General features: G+C 35.9%; 1 protein-coding gene across 6 annotated transcripts in view; it reads left to right on the top strand.

The window, feature by feature from the left end:
* Positions 1-16,199, top strand: part of camta2 (calmodulin binding transcription activator 2) — a 284,292-nt gene that overhangs the window by 237,657 nt on the left and 30,436 nt on the right. For all 6 annotated transcript variants that reach the window (XM_028798155.2, XM_051924050.1, XM_051924051.1 and 3 more), the window contains exon 12: positions 10,213-10,379. In XM_028798155.2, the coding sequence (XP_028653988.1) occupies positions 10,213-10,379 (167 nt within the window). The remainder of the gene's footprint in view (positions 1-10,212; positions 10,380-16,199) is intronic.

The raw sequence follows: 16,199 nt of genomic DNA on the forward strand, positions 1-16,199 counted from the left end.
CTCACAGAACTCCTGTAAGTTTTTGCAGAATAAAAAAGTTTAAGAAACAATTTACGTGACTCAGGTAGCAAGCATACTGTAACATTTCAATCTTTCTTAACAATCTAACAGCTGTGTTATTTCTGACTTTCTCCTCTTTTGTGTGGCTTAGTGGTGGGACATATCCTCAGTTTGATCTGCAGTTCATGGAGATGGGAAAACAAGTAGACTGTGCATCGCACTTGCACCTCATGTGAGCAGTTGGTGACTTGAATTGGGGTGGGAAATTGTGGTTCAGGGTTAGAAAGGGGCAGCGCAAAATAGAGTAAGTGAAGTTAACATGCAGCCAAGGAAATATACAGCGGGTTTCATGGTTTAAGTGGTATATTAGTTGGAACAATGACACATCAATCACAGTCTCTGGGGTCAATTAGCGAGCTTAACTATCTTTATGAATCTTGAAAATACAAAGTTTGAAGGTCTTGCTGCCCTTACAATGTTTTTTGACTCTCAGATCTTGCCGAAAGGTACAGTTGCCCACACCTGCCTATGAAATAGCCTTTGAGTCAATTGTCCAATTACTTTTGAGCCCCTGAAATGAAGGGATTGTGTTAAAAAAAAATGCTTTAGTTGCCTCACATTTTTATGCAATTGTTTTGTTCACCCCACTGAATTAAAGCTGAAAGTCTGTACTACAACTGCATCTGAGTTGTTTCATTTAAAATTCATTGTGGTAATGTACAGAACCAAAATTAGAAAAAAGTTGTCTCTGTCCAAATATTTATGGACCTAACTGTATATCATTTATCATTGTAAATCAAAAAAATACAATTTCGAAAAAATTTAAAACTGTGGCACTATAACGTGAAACTTTGTAACTCATTTATCTTAAGTCCAAGATGAGTCAAGTTGAATCACTTTTTTAGAAATTGCCAAGCAAGTCATTAAAATTAACACTCGAATTACAGACCTTTGTTATACAGTGTCAGACAAGACATGTTCTGTTGTACTGTGTATTAAAAACTGTTCAGAAAGAACTAATTTATAGCTAAAATTGAATTAAACTGTTATACTGTATGTTTACATTAAACTTAAACTTTTGGATGTTCAGCAGCAATAATGACATTTTTAATGAAGTGTAATATTTGGATAAAATAGTTATGTGATAACAACATGAGTCTGAATAAATTCAGGAATAATTGTGAACTTAAGACATAAACAGTGACCTGGTTAAGATGTGTTCATAAATTCGCCAATGCTTTCCATTGGGAAATTTTGAAATTTTAAAACTTTGTACATTGCAATCTGTTTGAGGTATCTGAATGAAAATTGAAATGCCCCAATAAATTTATTATGTGTAAAATCAACAGGACATACTGGGACAATGTACAAGTAAGATTTAAGGCCAGTACCAAAAGTGCCAGAGAGCTGGCCGAATCTTGGCTATCAAATGAGAACACCATCAACAGACATTTGGACATAAACCCAGCATATGCAAACTTAAGAAGAACATGCTCATAATAAATAAAATCTTTACAACCAATAACCCCTCCTCCCTCGCCGCCCCACCTAACATGACTTTTGCTATATATTGCCTTTGATTCTTGTAAGTCTAAGCATTATCCTCTGATGAAGGCCCCTGGTAGGGGCTGAAAGCTCAGGAATAAAAACACCTCTCATTCAGAAACTATTCCAAATCCCTGCCTTTAAATTGCCTGGTCAGAAGTGTATGTGAACAAATTCAGAATCAAATGTCCAAGCTCTTAAACAGCCCAGCAGATTTGCAGGTCCAGATCTAGCATAATTCTATTGAATTTCCTGGGTCTGCTTAGATATTCTCAAAGCTTTAATGAGGATTGAAGTATGAAAGATGTTATAATCACCACTGTGAAGGCAAGGGGGTGCCAGACAGCCTCAAACTCCAACAGGAACACACCAAGACAGTCTTGGGTTCAAATAAATGGGTGTTTATTATATAAATACCTCACAAAAAAACATCAAGCACAGTTTACTTCTCCTACAAGCACCTCTCCTCTCTCTACCACACTGCCCTCTGCCATTTGAGTGTTGTTCATCCTAAGGACTGCTATGCACATGTTCTGGTTGGTGTGCCTGTCCATTTGTTTGGGGCTCTGTCACCTACAGCACATATAAAACATGTTGATGCAAGCAATCCAGTCATGAAAGATTTGGGCAGTGGTGTTTAAAAGTCTGTGAATAGCGTGTTCATTTTGCAGAAATTTATTTTCTAAGGATGGCTTTCTTAAAATTAAAAAAAGAGCTTGATATACTGAAATTAATGAACTACTGTCTAGGAGAACCAAGAGCAAAATTGTTGATTTGTACTATGCAAGTACTGTAACAATTATTTCCATGTTGGTAAAATGGAAGCATTTATTCTTCTCTCTGGTAGCAGTGAAACAGCAATAAAAAAAAAGTCAGTGTATGACTTTTCTGCAATAAAAGCCTAGCTTTGTGCAAGTTTTGGAAACAGTGCAAATGCATTCACATATATAGTGCATCCGGTAAAGTATTCACAGCGCATCACTTTTTCCACATTTTGTTATGTTACAGCCTTATTCCAAAATGGATTAAATTAATTTTTTTCCTCAGAATTCTACACACAACACCCCATAATGACAACGTGAAAAAAGTTTACTTGAGATTTTTGGAAATTTATTAAAAATAAAAAAATTGAGAAATCACATGTAAATAAGTATTCACAGCCTTTGCTCAATACTTTGTCTATGCACCTTTGGCAGCAATTGCAGCCTCAAGTCTTTTTGAATATGATTCCACAAGCTTGGCACACCTATCCTTGGCCAGTTTCGCCCATTCCTCTTTGCAGCACCTCTCAAGCTCCATCAGGTTGGATGGGAAGCGTCGGTGCACAGCCATTTTAAGATCTCTCCAGAGATGTTCAATCGGATTCAAATCTGGGCTCTGGCTGGGCCACTCAAGGACATTCACAGAGTTGTCCTGAAGCCAGCAGTATGCTGCTGCTTGAGTATGTGAGTTTCCCCTTGGGATTAATAAAGTATCTATCTATCTATCTATCTATCTATCTATCTATCTATCTATCTATCTATCTATCTATCTATCTATCTATCTATCTATCTATCTATCTATCTATCTACAGTGGTGTGAAAAACTATTTGCCCCCTTCCTGATTTCTTATTCTTTTGCATGTTTGTCACACAAAATGTTTCTGATCATCAAACACATTTAACCATTAGTCAAATATAACACAAGTAAACACAAAATGCAGTTTTTAAATGATGGTTTTTATTATTTAGGGAGAAAAAAAATCCAAACCTACATGGCCCTGTGTGAAAAAGTAATTGCCCCCTTGTTAAAAAATAACCTAACTGTGGTGTATCACACCTGAGTTCAATTTCCGTAGCCACCCCCAGGCCTGATTACTGCCACACCTGTTTCAATCAAGAAATCACTTAAATAGGAGCTGCCTGACACAGAGAAGTAGACCAAAAGCACCTCAAAAGCTAGACATCATGCCAAGATCCAAAGAAATTCAGGAACAAATGAGAACAGAAGTAATTGAGATCTATCAGTCTGGTAAAGGTTATAAAGCTATTTCTAAAGCTTTGGGACTCCAGCGAACCACAGTGAGAGCCATTATCCACAAATGGCAAAAACATGGAACAGTGGTGAACCTTCCCAGGAGTGGCCGGCCGACCAAAATTACCCCAAGAGCGCAGAGACGACTCATCCGAGAGGTCACAAAAGACCCCAGGACAACGTCTAAAGAACTGCAGGCCTCACTTGCCTCAATTAAGGTCAGTGTTCACGACTCCACCATAAGAAAGAGACTGGGCAAAAATGGCCTGCATGGCAGATGTCCAAGACGCAAACCACTGTTAAGCAAAAAGAACATTAGGGCTCGTCTCAATTTTGCTAAGAAACATCTCAATGATTGCCAAGACTTTTGGGAAAATACCTTGTGGACTGATGAGACAAAAGTTGAACTTTTTGGAAGGCAAATGTCCCGTTACATCTGGCGTAAAAGGAACACAGCATTTCAGAAAAAGAACATCATACCAACAGTAAAATATGGTGGTGGTAGTGTGATGGTCTGGGGTTGTTTTGCTGCTTCAGGACCTGGAAGACTTGCTGTGATAGATGGAACCATGAATTCTACTGTCTACCAAAAAATCCTGAAGGAGAATGTCCGGCCATCTGTTCGTCAACTCAAGCTGAAGCGATCTTGGGTGCTGCAACAGGACAATGACCCAAAACACACCAGCAAATCCACCTCTGAATGGCTGAAGAAAAACAAAATGAAGACTTTGGAGTGGCCTAGTCAAAGTCCTGACCTGAATCCAATTGAGATGCTATGGCATGACCTTAAAAAGGCGGTTTATGCTAGAAAACCCTCAAATAAAGCTGAATTACAACAATTTTGCAAAGATGAGTGGGCCAAAATTCCTCCAGAGCGCTGTAAAAGACTCATTGCAAGTTATCGCAAACGCTTGATTGCAGTTATTGCTGCTAAGGGTGGCCCAACCAGTTATTAGGTTCAGGGGGCAATTACTTTTTCACACAGGGCCATGTAGGTTTGGATTTTTTTTTCTCCCTAAATAATAAAAACCACCATTTACAAACTGCATTTTGTGTTTACTTGTGTTATATTTGACTAATGGTTAAATGTGTTTGATGATCAGAAACATTTTGTGTGACAAACATGCAAAAGAATAAGAAATCAGGAAGGGGGCAAATAGTTTTTCACACCACTCTATCTATCTATCTATCTATCTATCTATCTATCTATCTATCTATCTATCTATCTATCTATCTATCTATCTATCTAGTGTCAAATACTCCACTCATGTCTGAACTGATCAGTTATTTGATTTAGTATTAAGCTTTTAGACATTTACTGCTTTTAATGAATGCAGTTTCTTCACTATGATCTGGTCTGAAACCTGACTTATACTTATACCAAATGCAATTTTTATTAAAGTAATCATTTAATTGTTAAAAAAAACCTACTTTTTCTAGAATTTTATTTATAAAGGTAGATAAGAGACAGGTCTAAAGCTGTCCAGGACAGAAGTGTCAAGACTGTTTTCTTAAGTAGCGGCTTCACTACAGCATTTTTTAGAACAATTGTAATTGACAATTAATTATATCAATATGTTGTCAGTTAGAGAATCAGAGGTGTTTTTAACAACAGCCTGTAGGGGCCAGATCAAGTACACATTTGGATGATGTTAACTGAAAAAATATTCTAAGACCAGTTTGGCTTACTTTTGTAAAGTAGATTAATTGTATGTTAAGGTTCAGTTACATTTATGCTTGAGGTCCATGTATACTACATCTTATATACTTTATCTTAAAAGAATGCTGTGAAAGCATTCAACAGCTGATGGTTTAAACATTCATTTTACAGATTGCGCAGGGTACAAAAAATGGTCAATGATTATAAGTAAGATTCTTGGGTTTCTAGCACCATTGTTTAAACTTTTGGAGAAATAGGGCTGGCCACTGCCTTCAGTTTTGCATTGAATTTGTCAATAACAGTATTAGTGTAGATACCAAAGTAAGAATGAGTATTTATATTAGAAAAGGGAAGAATCAGCTGTGGCATCAAAAATTACTCTTAAAAATCTTTTTATTTAGTCGTAGTAAGTGGCAATGTTACATTGAAAAAAATACAGTAATGATCAGATTTACAAATAACAGCTATCTTAGTCAAATCAATTCTAAGCTCACTTAAGTTGACCAGTTGTACACATATACTATATCTACTGATACTTTGGGACACATCTTCAGGGATGTCCCTGGAATCATTGGGTGTTTTGGATCTTTCAACATCATACACTCTCTCCCAGGTGACCAAGTTTGAGCTTATAAGATCTATGTTTGTGACCAATTTGGCAAACTACCTACCCATGGTTGTCCTCTCTTGAGCCACAGCCACCTTGAGCCTCTCTTTGGTGCTACAAATAGTTCTTCTTCTCCTCTCTCACGCAATGCCCAGTGAGCTAAAGTCTCTGAATAGGGATTGGGCTGCAAACCCCCAACCTCTATTACCAAGCGTCTTGATCTCCAGCCGCTTTGCCAAAATTCTCTGACCAGACAGTCATACTTGGTGAACTTCCTCTCAAATGCCTCATTCAGATTATCTTCCCACAGTATTGTCAAGTCCAGGAGCATGACTTGTTTTGTGGAATCGGAAACCAAAACCACATCAGGTCTTAAAGTGGTGGTTACAAGGTGCTATGGGAACTTGAGTTGCCTCTCAAGGTCAACCATCAGCTGCCAGTTCCTTGCAGAGACCAGTATTCTTGCTGTGGTTCTCACAGAGACAATGGCTTGGTTTGAGTGGGGGGATTATTCTTGGCCTACTCAATTCCGGTGTTTATGGATTCTGAGATGGTCTTCCAGACCTGGTCATACCTCCATCTATACTGCCCTTCTCCCAGTGCCTTGGTGCAACAACTTAGGATATGCTCAAGGGTTCTACACTTTGAGTAAAGTGCACAGTTTCTCCACCTTGCCCTAAGCATAGAAGTTTGATGGGCTGGGAAGCATGTCATAGACCGCCTGGGCAAGGAACTAAATGAGGTTAGGCTGTGTCTCTTCCACAGTTGGAGATGTCAAGATGGTGCCAAAATTTCTTTAGGTGCAGTCCATCCCATCTGTAGAAGTGGTATCTCACAGAAGAGGCCTTAGTTGTCAATGAAACCAACATTGTATCCTTTGCAGAAGGATCTCAGCTAGTTGTACAGGGATAGCAGTCTGCTGTAACCCTCATCAGATCTGTTCATCATTGGCAGTGGCCCAGATATAAAGACTTTATTTTGTGTTGCTGCCTCACTCAGGAAACTTGATTTGTATTTCAACTCAGTCAGTATCTGCATGGAGTTTGCACATTGTCCTCACCAAGATGTGCAAGTTGCATGGCATCTGTAAATCGGACAGATACAGTGAGCGTGGGTTTGAGAGAGAATTTGTCCTGCAGTAAACTGTAGCATAGCATCAGTACATATGACTCTTGTAATTGCTATGTTTTGTCTATATTTTTTAAGGACTCTTTTGTGGTTATCTCCATCTGGTGGAGACTAGTGGTTCTAGTTTTGTCAATAAATAAAGAAGGCAGTATGCACCAAAAGCACAAGGTTTCAAATTACTTAATCAATCTAATATTGCCCTTATCCTATATTTACTTTCCTTTGGAATTATCATGTGTCTCTATATATATTTCATTTGGACTTTTTTTTTTTTTTATGAACCAATGTCTGTCCACTGTTGATGCTTCTGTTTCATGTAATTGATATACAGTAATCCCTCCTCCATCTCGGGGGTTGCGTTCCAGAGCCACCCGCGAAATAAGAAAATCCGCGAAGTAGAAACCATATGTTTATATGGTTATTTTTATATATTTTAAGCCCTTACAAACTCTCCCACACTATTATAAACATTTCACGCACAGTTATACAGCATAAACCCTTTGTATTCTCTTAGATATTAGGTAAGATTCGTTGAAATTATGTATGTAAACACAGTAAAACCTAAATATTATTTTAAAGATATCGAGCGTCTCCGATATCATGCGTTACAGCCATTACAACAGACAGGCCACCAGCAATAAATACGTACAATGCAAGAAAAATTGTATACAGTAAAATGTGTGTACAGCGACACTAAACTATGTACATGTAATAAGTACTGTACGTAAATAATTAATTATGGTTACTCACCAACAATGACACGACGACTTGTCCGATAACGATGAGTTTAATTTTACTGCACAACAAAGGATAGTGTTACAGCTCTTCTAAAGGAGCCTCTTCAGGCGACTGTTTAGTACTGCCATTGTTCTTCTTCCAGCACTCTTCAATCCAAATCCCTAAAGCAGATTTCATCCAGACTACTGCCTTGCAACTCGTTTTGCGCCCTGATTAAAGGACACTGCGGCCGTAGATCTTATATGCTTTTCCTCCTTTTTAAATAAAAAGAATCGTGGACTCATTGATGCTGTAATTGTGTCCTACAGCGGTGTAGCTGTTTCCTTCCTTCAACATATTTAAAACTTTTACCTTTTCTGCAATCCTGAAGCATTAGCAGTAACGTGCATTAATGCTGAATGAGTGAGATGAGACTTCCTGGTTAATGCAGCACTCCGTTGCTGAGCCAATCAGCAGCACACAGGAACTTAACTGCGTGCTCTGATTGGGTAGCTTCTCAGCCATCCGTCAATAGCGTCCCTTGTTTGAATTCAAATGGGCAAATCAACTGAGGAAGCACACGTACTGTAGACCGCAGACATCCGTGAAGCAGTGAAAAATCCGCGATATATATTCACATATGCTTACATTTAAAATCCGCGATGGAGTGAAGCCGCGAAAGACGATGCGCGATATAGCGAGGTATCACTGTATTAACTTTTGAGATGCTGATTTTTCAAACATGAGATACTTTCAGTTAGGTTAGTGAAGGATCTAAATTTCGTTATTTACTACCTTCCAAATAATTTAAAGTGCACTGTACTTTTTTCCTTAAATGTATTATCCAGATGCATTTATTGTTATTATAACTTGAATTGGTTTGTTCTTCACTGTCTTAACAGACTAATTTGCATTCACTTCTTTCCTATTAAACTCAAGTTTTATTAATGTTTTCATATTTTGAATTGAAGTATTGCTTTTTGTTAATGTGTTCCCAGTTAGTACAAATCATATGCTGTTCCACATACAAGCAAATTCAAACCTTGAGCTTGAATTTTTAATTTACAAAAGTAGTTTTTATTATGGTTTTGTAACATCTGACCATAGAATGTAACACTTAGAAAATAAATATCCATAAACTGAACAAATTAAAATACAGTAATGTTTTTGCTAAATTCATTAAAGTATAAAGAAACTTTATATTTCCTTATATTCTGTTGAGATGTTAAAGTTTATTTTGTCCCAGGAGCGTATATAGCAATTATAATAAGGTTATGTAATCAAAAGTCATTTAAACTTATTTATTATTAATATTTAATATTTACCTTTTTAACCTTGAGAGCTGAAATAATTTCATAAGTTGTACAGCAACTGTCAAAGCTGTGTACACTTTTCTAGTTTAGTCTTAAACTTATGCAGTGTCCTGATCAATGTTTGTATTTTACAAAAGACGCTAATAAGCAGTTCTTGGAAATCCCCTTCCAGGCTCGATCTGAGCGAGCATGTATTTCAGCTGGAAAATCCAGGCCATATGTAACTTTAGAGGTCGATGTGTCCTCAAGCAGAATGCAACCTTCGTCTGCAAGTATAACAAGCTCAAAATAGGATTTAAAACCTGTTAAGTCGTTAATGGCCATACTTTCTGAACGTCTCTGTGGATGTACTTGGCTGATAAGAATGTAGGCGCCTGACTTTTGTGAGTGGTAGAGAGGAAGTGTTAAAATTTCTCACAATAAAATAATACAGGGCAACTTGGCTCATGGTTCATTTTTTTCATTATGTGTTCATGATAGAATTGTGCAATATTTAGAGACATATTTTCGTATAAAGTATGAGAAATGACTGTCACATGTATTATTTTTTTATTAAACAAAGCCACAAGCTGAAGACATAGTCATGAGATTACATTTCCCTTTTTTTTTTTTTTTCCTACATCAGGTTCAGACAGAAATCATTTTTATTAATTGCAATTACTGTATTACAAATATTGATCTATTTGCTTATTAAAGGTGTGAGTAAATTAAAGAGCTGGCTGTTAAGAAATGGTGTCTTTAATAATATTTATTAAATGGGTTAAAACTTAAAAGATTAGGTTAAGAGTTAAAAGATTAGACCTGATATATTCATGCATGGAGTGTAAGTTACTAGAGTATATTCCTTTTCAAACAAACCTTTTAAATATGACCTTCTTGCACACAAATCCTAAAGCAATTTACAGGTATAATATTAAACATTTTTCTAGATTGAATACGGGCAGGTTTACTGACTTTGGGGCCCTCTAATTTATAGTCTAATATCTGTTTGGAAATGTTGCTACAGAGCATGTACAAGAAACAAAAGCAAAACATTATACAGTATTATTATTAAACGTTAGTATCAATGCAAAATCAGCTAGAACTGAAAGGTATACTTTTAACTTAAAAAACGTTTAGTCAACTTTAATCAGCAAATCTCTCATCATTGATGTCCTATCAGAAAGATTAAGCAAGTATGCTCTAGTCTTGTAAAACACAATTTGACTGTCTTCACCTTCTCCTTACAGATAACCAGTTCAGGATGTCAATCCTGGAGCGACTTGAACAGATGGAAAAACGTATGGCTGAGATGACAGCATTTAACCAACATCAGAGTCAAAGCACAAGTACACAGCAGACTTCACATACAACTCAACAGCAGAAAAATATGGTTGGAGAGAAGACACCTAGTCAGGTACTAACTTAAAATACAGAAGTGTATTTTTAGATTTATGAAACGGGATGTTAACTGAAAAATGTAGCCTTCTCTCTTCATTTCAGTTGACCACAGAGGCATGTTTGGTTTTTTTTTATCTTTGAAAACTGGCTTTGAACTTATTCACAAAATTACAGATAGTATCACAAAAGTACAAAACCATGCAACATTTAAATAAATAACGGTACTTAAAGGTCACTGCCAAAGATAACAGAAACTGGGAATAGATATAGGAAACTTAATTTAGACCCTCTGAAATTAAAACTGACAGTGCCTTTTTACAAATTAAGGTTAATTGAATTTTTGTTTTTGCAGACTTTCAAGTAGGAAAAATATATCCATTTTTTTCTACTTATTTTTTGACTTGTTAACTTGTTGAAATACTTAATAAAAGAATAGATGACACAATTTCATCATCACAAGTGAATGCTGCTTTCTAAAATTGTATCTACAAATGGTGGCATAAAGAGAGAAACCATATGATTCTGACCATTTAGCTGCAGAGTGCAGTCATCACACATATCTAAATACTGACAATGACACAGTAAACCTGATATTAAAATAACAAAGCATTGTGTCTGGCAGCCTGACTTCACAAGACTTTCCAAAAGAATGTTTGGTCAATAATGTCCTAAACTTTGTCCTGGATTGTGAAGTTTTCCACTTTGGAACACCAGTATAATATCCAGTATTTTTGCACAGCATTAAAATATATTTGATTTCCACCATGCTAATTCACTGCAAGGTAGAGTTCAGTTATATTGAGAGTGAAGTGAATTTTTTAACAGATATTCTGTTGCTCTTGGTGATAATATATTTTGGAATTACACCAGCTCCTTTTCTTATTTGGTTATTTCGGAGCAGATTTCATTGGACTTGTTAACTGAATTTGTTAAAGCTTCAGTTCTATACATGTAATCATTCATATATTGAATTTACATTTTTCTCAAAGATTTAGCCTCCTGTGTTTGAGTCCTACACTCAGTCACTACCTGTGCAAAGTTTACATGAAGCATTACTGAACCTAACATCTGACCTTTTTTTTCACTTATGTAAAATTTTCAGTCTGACTCTCACTGTTGATAGCTCTTCTGGCTTCTACATTCAGATACATTTCCTGGCTATTCAACAGTCTTCATTTTTGATTGATTTGTCCTTTTGTTTAATGTTTCAGTAGTCATTTGTTTGTACCTGTTATATGGTTTTTTCAGCGTGTTTGCTAGGGTGAACTTGGATTCTATGGCATGGTGGTCTGGTCTTCTGTCTCAATAGACTTTTTAATTACAAGTTTTTTGGTGCACTTTTTATTTTTTATAATAAAACCTTCCAGTTCTTTCTCTTCCATATTGCTCAGTTCCTCTTGTTCATGCACATTTTATTTTAAGTGATTTTGATTAATTATTATGAACACAGAAACAACAAAGTTTTAACAACTTTATAATTTAATGATTTGTACCTTTAGCATTGCCATGTACAGTACTTTATGTGCTAGCTAAAGACGTTTGAAATGACCCTGATATTTAAGGGTGGTTTTGAAGTACTGTATTAAAATTGTGTCCTTTGCCTTCTTTGTTTCCAAAGGGGGAATATATATATATATATATATATATATAATATATATATATCTCCATACATACTGTGTCTCTGTCACTTTGTCTTTTACTTTTAAGACTGTTAGCCTTCATATGTTGCCCCTGTAACGGTTTGCTTTTCTTCCCTCTAAGAAGTTTTCAGCTAATAATAAAATGATGTCCTTCGTTCTAAAGAATTAATGCCATTCCCCATTCTTATCTCTTTGTTTTAGCCTTAGGTAACCAAGCTAGAAATAACAGTCCTCTGTTTCAAATGATAAGATAGATGGGCCTCTATCCAAATGTTAGTGCCACTTTAATTAAAAGGATCTACTTCCTAGAATTATTGTCTTTATTCTTGGTATATGAGTATCCTTGATATATATAAGTATGGTCATCTAGAGATCACAGTATACTTCAGTAAATATGTAGAGTATGCATAACATTAAGGTCAAAAACATGATAAAGTCAAGTCAAATATGTTGTGTACATAGTAGAATGAAACTCATAGATGCATGTTTCCTCAGACAGTTGACAAAGATATAACACAAAATTAAGTAAAATGCAAACTTAGCATGCAACATATGCAGTTATATACAGTTGCAAGTATTATATATTATATATACACTGTTACATTAACAACATTTGAATTGTTATGGTTGTGCTCAGGTGTTGGGATTACTGGGTATTTGTGAAGTTGTAGAAATTTATAACATCAATATTCCCTTGTGTTTATTGTAATGTTTTAAAACAAGTCAGTATTTAATCGGTCCCCTTTTTGAATATAAAACCACTACAATATGCCTTGTTATACTACAGTATAATTTTTTCAAATTGTTCCAGGGTTCATAGAAGATTAGAATTACTCTAAATTTAAATTTGGCTGCTCCTTGTTCTTTTCTCTGGCCAAGTGATGATCCCACACAGCTTCAGTTATGTTGAGGTTGGGTATCTGAGGTGATGAGTCTAATCTTACAGTATTAGTGTTCTATCTGAAGATGTCCGCTCTAAGTAGGATTTAATTGTGTTTGTGGTGTGTCTGGGTCATTATTGTGCTGGAAAATACAGTTTTTGCCAGAAACTTGTTTTCTTTGAAGATAAAATCATAAAATAAAATAGTTTTTATTTCTCGGCTGTCATGATTCCATCAGTTTTGACCGGATACCCAACATACATAATTTTCATGTTCAGTATTAGGGGCTGTCATAGTTAAAGATTTTTATTCCAACAAATTTCACATTCAGTGTGTCATTTTCTACTTTTAATTGAACTCATTTACTTAGTTATCTGACCTATAAAAATTTCTTAGGACTAATCTTGGGAACCATTGTCCCACACTGTTGAATGAAATGTACCTCCAGATCATGATACATCCACCACCATGCTTCACAGAAGGCAGCAGACAGCCATCAATGCACTTTTGTCCAAGTCATCTTCTGATATGCTGTCATTTTTGTAAAACAATAATCTTCTAATATGGATTCATTACTCCATAAGACCTCTGGCACTGGTTCTAACCCCATAGTTTTATGGTGTTTTCTGTACTGCAATCTCTTATGTTTATTATCTGTCCACAAGAAGGCTTCTTGGCTGCCTGCATGCCCTACAGACCATTTCTTTAAAGACTTCTTTCCACATTTCAAGTTTATATTTTAGTGCCAGATGAGTCTACCAGACACTGATGAAGCACTTATTTGGAATTACTTCTGACTATTAAGAACCTTACTTGTAAGTACTGTTCATCAGATGCTGGCTTCAAAATCCTTTATGACAGCGTAAACACCACATCCTTAATATTCGGTTTCATGTGCTATTGCTTTCTGAATATATGGCTTTGTTGAATTGTATTTCTGTAAAATTGTGTTAACAAAGCCATTTCCAAACCTCTCCTCAATGAATAATGGAACCCTAGAATTTATGGTTACTCGTTTATTTGTTAAATTGCACCAATAGCCCACATGGTTTGGTTAATCATAACCTCATTAATTTGAATCAGGGTGCTATTGGTGTAATTTATCAAATACATTGGGGTGGCTGGGGTGCCTTGAGGAGAGGTTTGGGAATTAAACCTGTGTTGTATTAGTCAATACAATACAATAATACAGTACAATACACAGAACAGAACAAATCCTCAATACAGTATAAAAAATTAAAAATGTACAAGTATGAAGCAGAATTTAACAGTAGATGATATCCCATAATATGATTTGGATTTGTTTAGAGTCCTGAATACCTCAGTCATCAAGCTGCCTCCCCCATTTGGCCATTCCACAATTGAGTCAGTGCTGGGCCAGCCAATCCGATGAAAGGACCCCTCTACCCCACAATTCCTGCAATCCTCCATCAGGGATGACTTTATCTTAGGCAGGCAAAACAACTTGGCAGGTGGGCCGTGGCACCAAGTGCCACATTTGAGTACTGAGAAGAGAAACAGAATAGGTGAGGGTTAGTAACAAATTCTAACTATCATGTTACTTATGTTTTAGTGCTAATGACTAACAACAGAGCTGCAGTCTGTACAGTTAATCAGCAGCTCTAGTCAGGATATGCTAAACTGAGGTAGTGAGTCTTCAGCCGGGATTTAAAAGCTGAGACCGAAGGGGCATCTCTTATAGTAGCAGGCAGACCATTCCACAGTTTAGGGGCCCTGTAACTAAAAGCTCGACCTTTACTGTTATTTTATTAATTCTTGGAATCATTAGCTGACCGGCATCTTGAGATCTTAATGTGCACTCTGGTTTGTAAGTCATGATAAGTTCAGACAAGTAAGCCAGACCTTGGCCATCTAATGCTTTATATGTTAAAAGGAGGATTTTGAAATCTGCCCTAAAGTTAACCGGGAGACAGTATAAGGATTTAACAACTGGAGTGATGTGTTCGTATTTTCTTGTTCTTGTAATAATTCTTGCAGCAGCATTTTGGATTAACTGGAGGCTATATAAAGAATAGTTTGAACATCCAGTGAAAGCACACATTGCAGTAGTCAATCCTACTAGAAATAAATGCATGAATTAATTTCTCAGAATCCTGCTTATTTAGAAAATACCTTAATTTTCTAACATTTTTAAGATGGAAGACAACTTTGTAATGTGCACTTTAAATGGCAGGCTAGAGTCAAAGATAACTCCTAGATTGTGGGCTGATTCCATAAAATTAGTGGTGAATCCAACTGAGTTAAATGATGACAAAATGTTGTCAGCGTCATTCCCTCCAACAATTAACATCTCTAATGTTTTATCGGTATTTAAAGATAGGTGGTTCTCATCCATCCACTCCTTTAATTCAGTAACACAACTAATTAAAGACAACATCGGAGAAACTTCCATTTGTTCTAAATGAAAGGGTGTCATCTGCATACAAGTGAAAATTAACATTATGTTTCCTAATGATAGATCCAAGTGGAAGCATGTAAAGTAAAAACAGTAAAGGTCTCAGTACAGAGCCCTGCGGGACACCATATCTCAATTCTGTGTATAATGATGGAGTACTGTCAGCACATTTCTGTACATATTAGAATTGATTTGATAAATAAGAACTAAATCAAGCGAGCACAGTGCCTGTAAGGCCAACATCATTTTCTAGACTGTGTAGTAAAATAAAATGGTCAATGGTGTCAAATGCTGCACATAAGTCTAACAACATAATTAAAGTGGAGTTTCCTTCATCAGAGGATATCAGAATGACGTTTACAACCCGTGTTAGTGCCGTTTCTGTACTATGACCAGTGCGGAAACCAGACTGGAATTTCTCAAATAAATTGTAATGCGTAAGGTGTGACTGAAGCTGATTGGTGACTACTTTTTCTAGTATTTTAGAAAAGTAATGTGTATTTAGAAAATAGTCTTAAGGGACTGGTGGGATTCATGTTTATATGTATAAGATTTTGTCAATTAATTAAGTATTATACCCTTAATATTTAGTGGGGGTTTTATAATTATATGTTAGTGTTTGCTGACTAATTTTGTTTTTAAATTAATAATGCAAACATTACATATTTTGACCAAAGTCTGTTTATTAAGTATGGCAATGAATGTTGACAAAGATGTCTGTTGTTATTGCTGTATGTATATGACATATAATATAGGTGTAAGTGTTGTGTACATGTTTTATTTGCAAGAAAATATTTTTTTATTTATTCTTCGTAAAAAGTGTTTAATTTACTTTCTTCTAATTCATCTACTGTGTTTCATATAAATAATCTGCCTTCAGTGCATAATAACAATAGGCT

This window comes from Erpetoichthys calabaricus, chromosome 3 (genome assembly GCF_900747795.2).
Source record: "Erpetoichthys calabaricus chromosome 3, fErpCal1.3, whole genome shotgun sequence".
Lineage (NCBI taxonomy): Eukaryota > Metazoa > Chordata > Cladistia > Polypteriformes > Polypteridae > Erpetoichthys > Erpetoichthys calabaricus.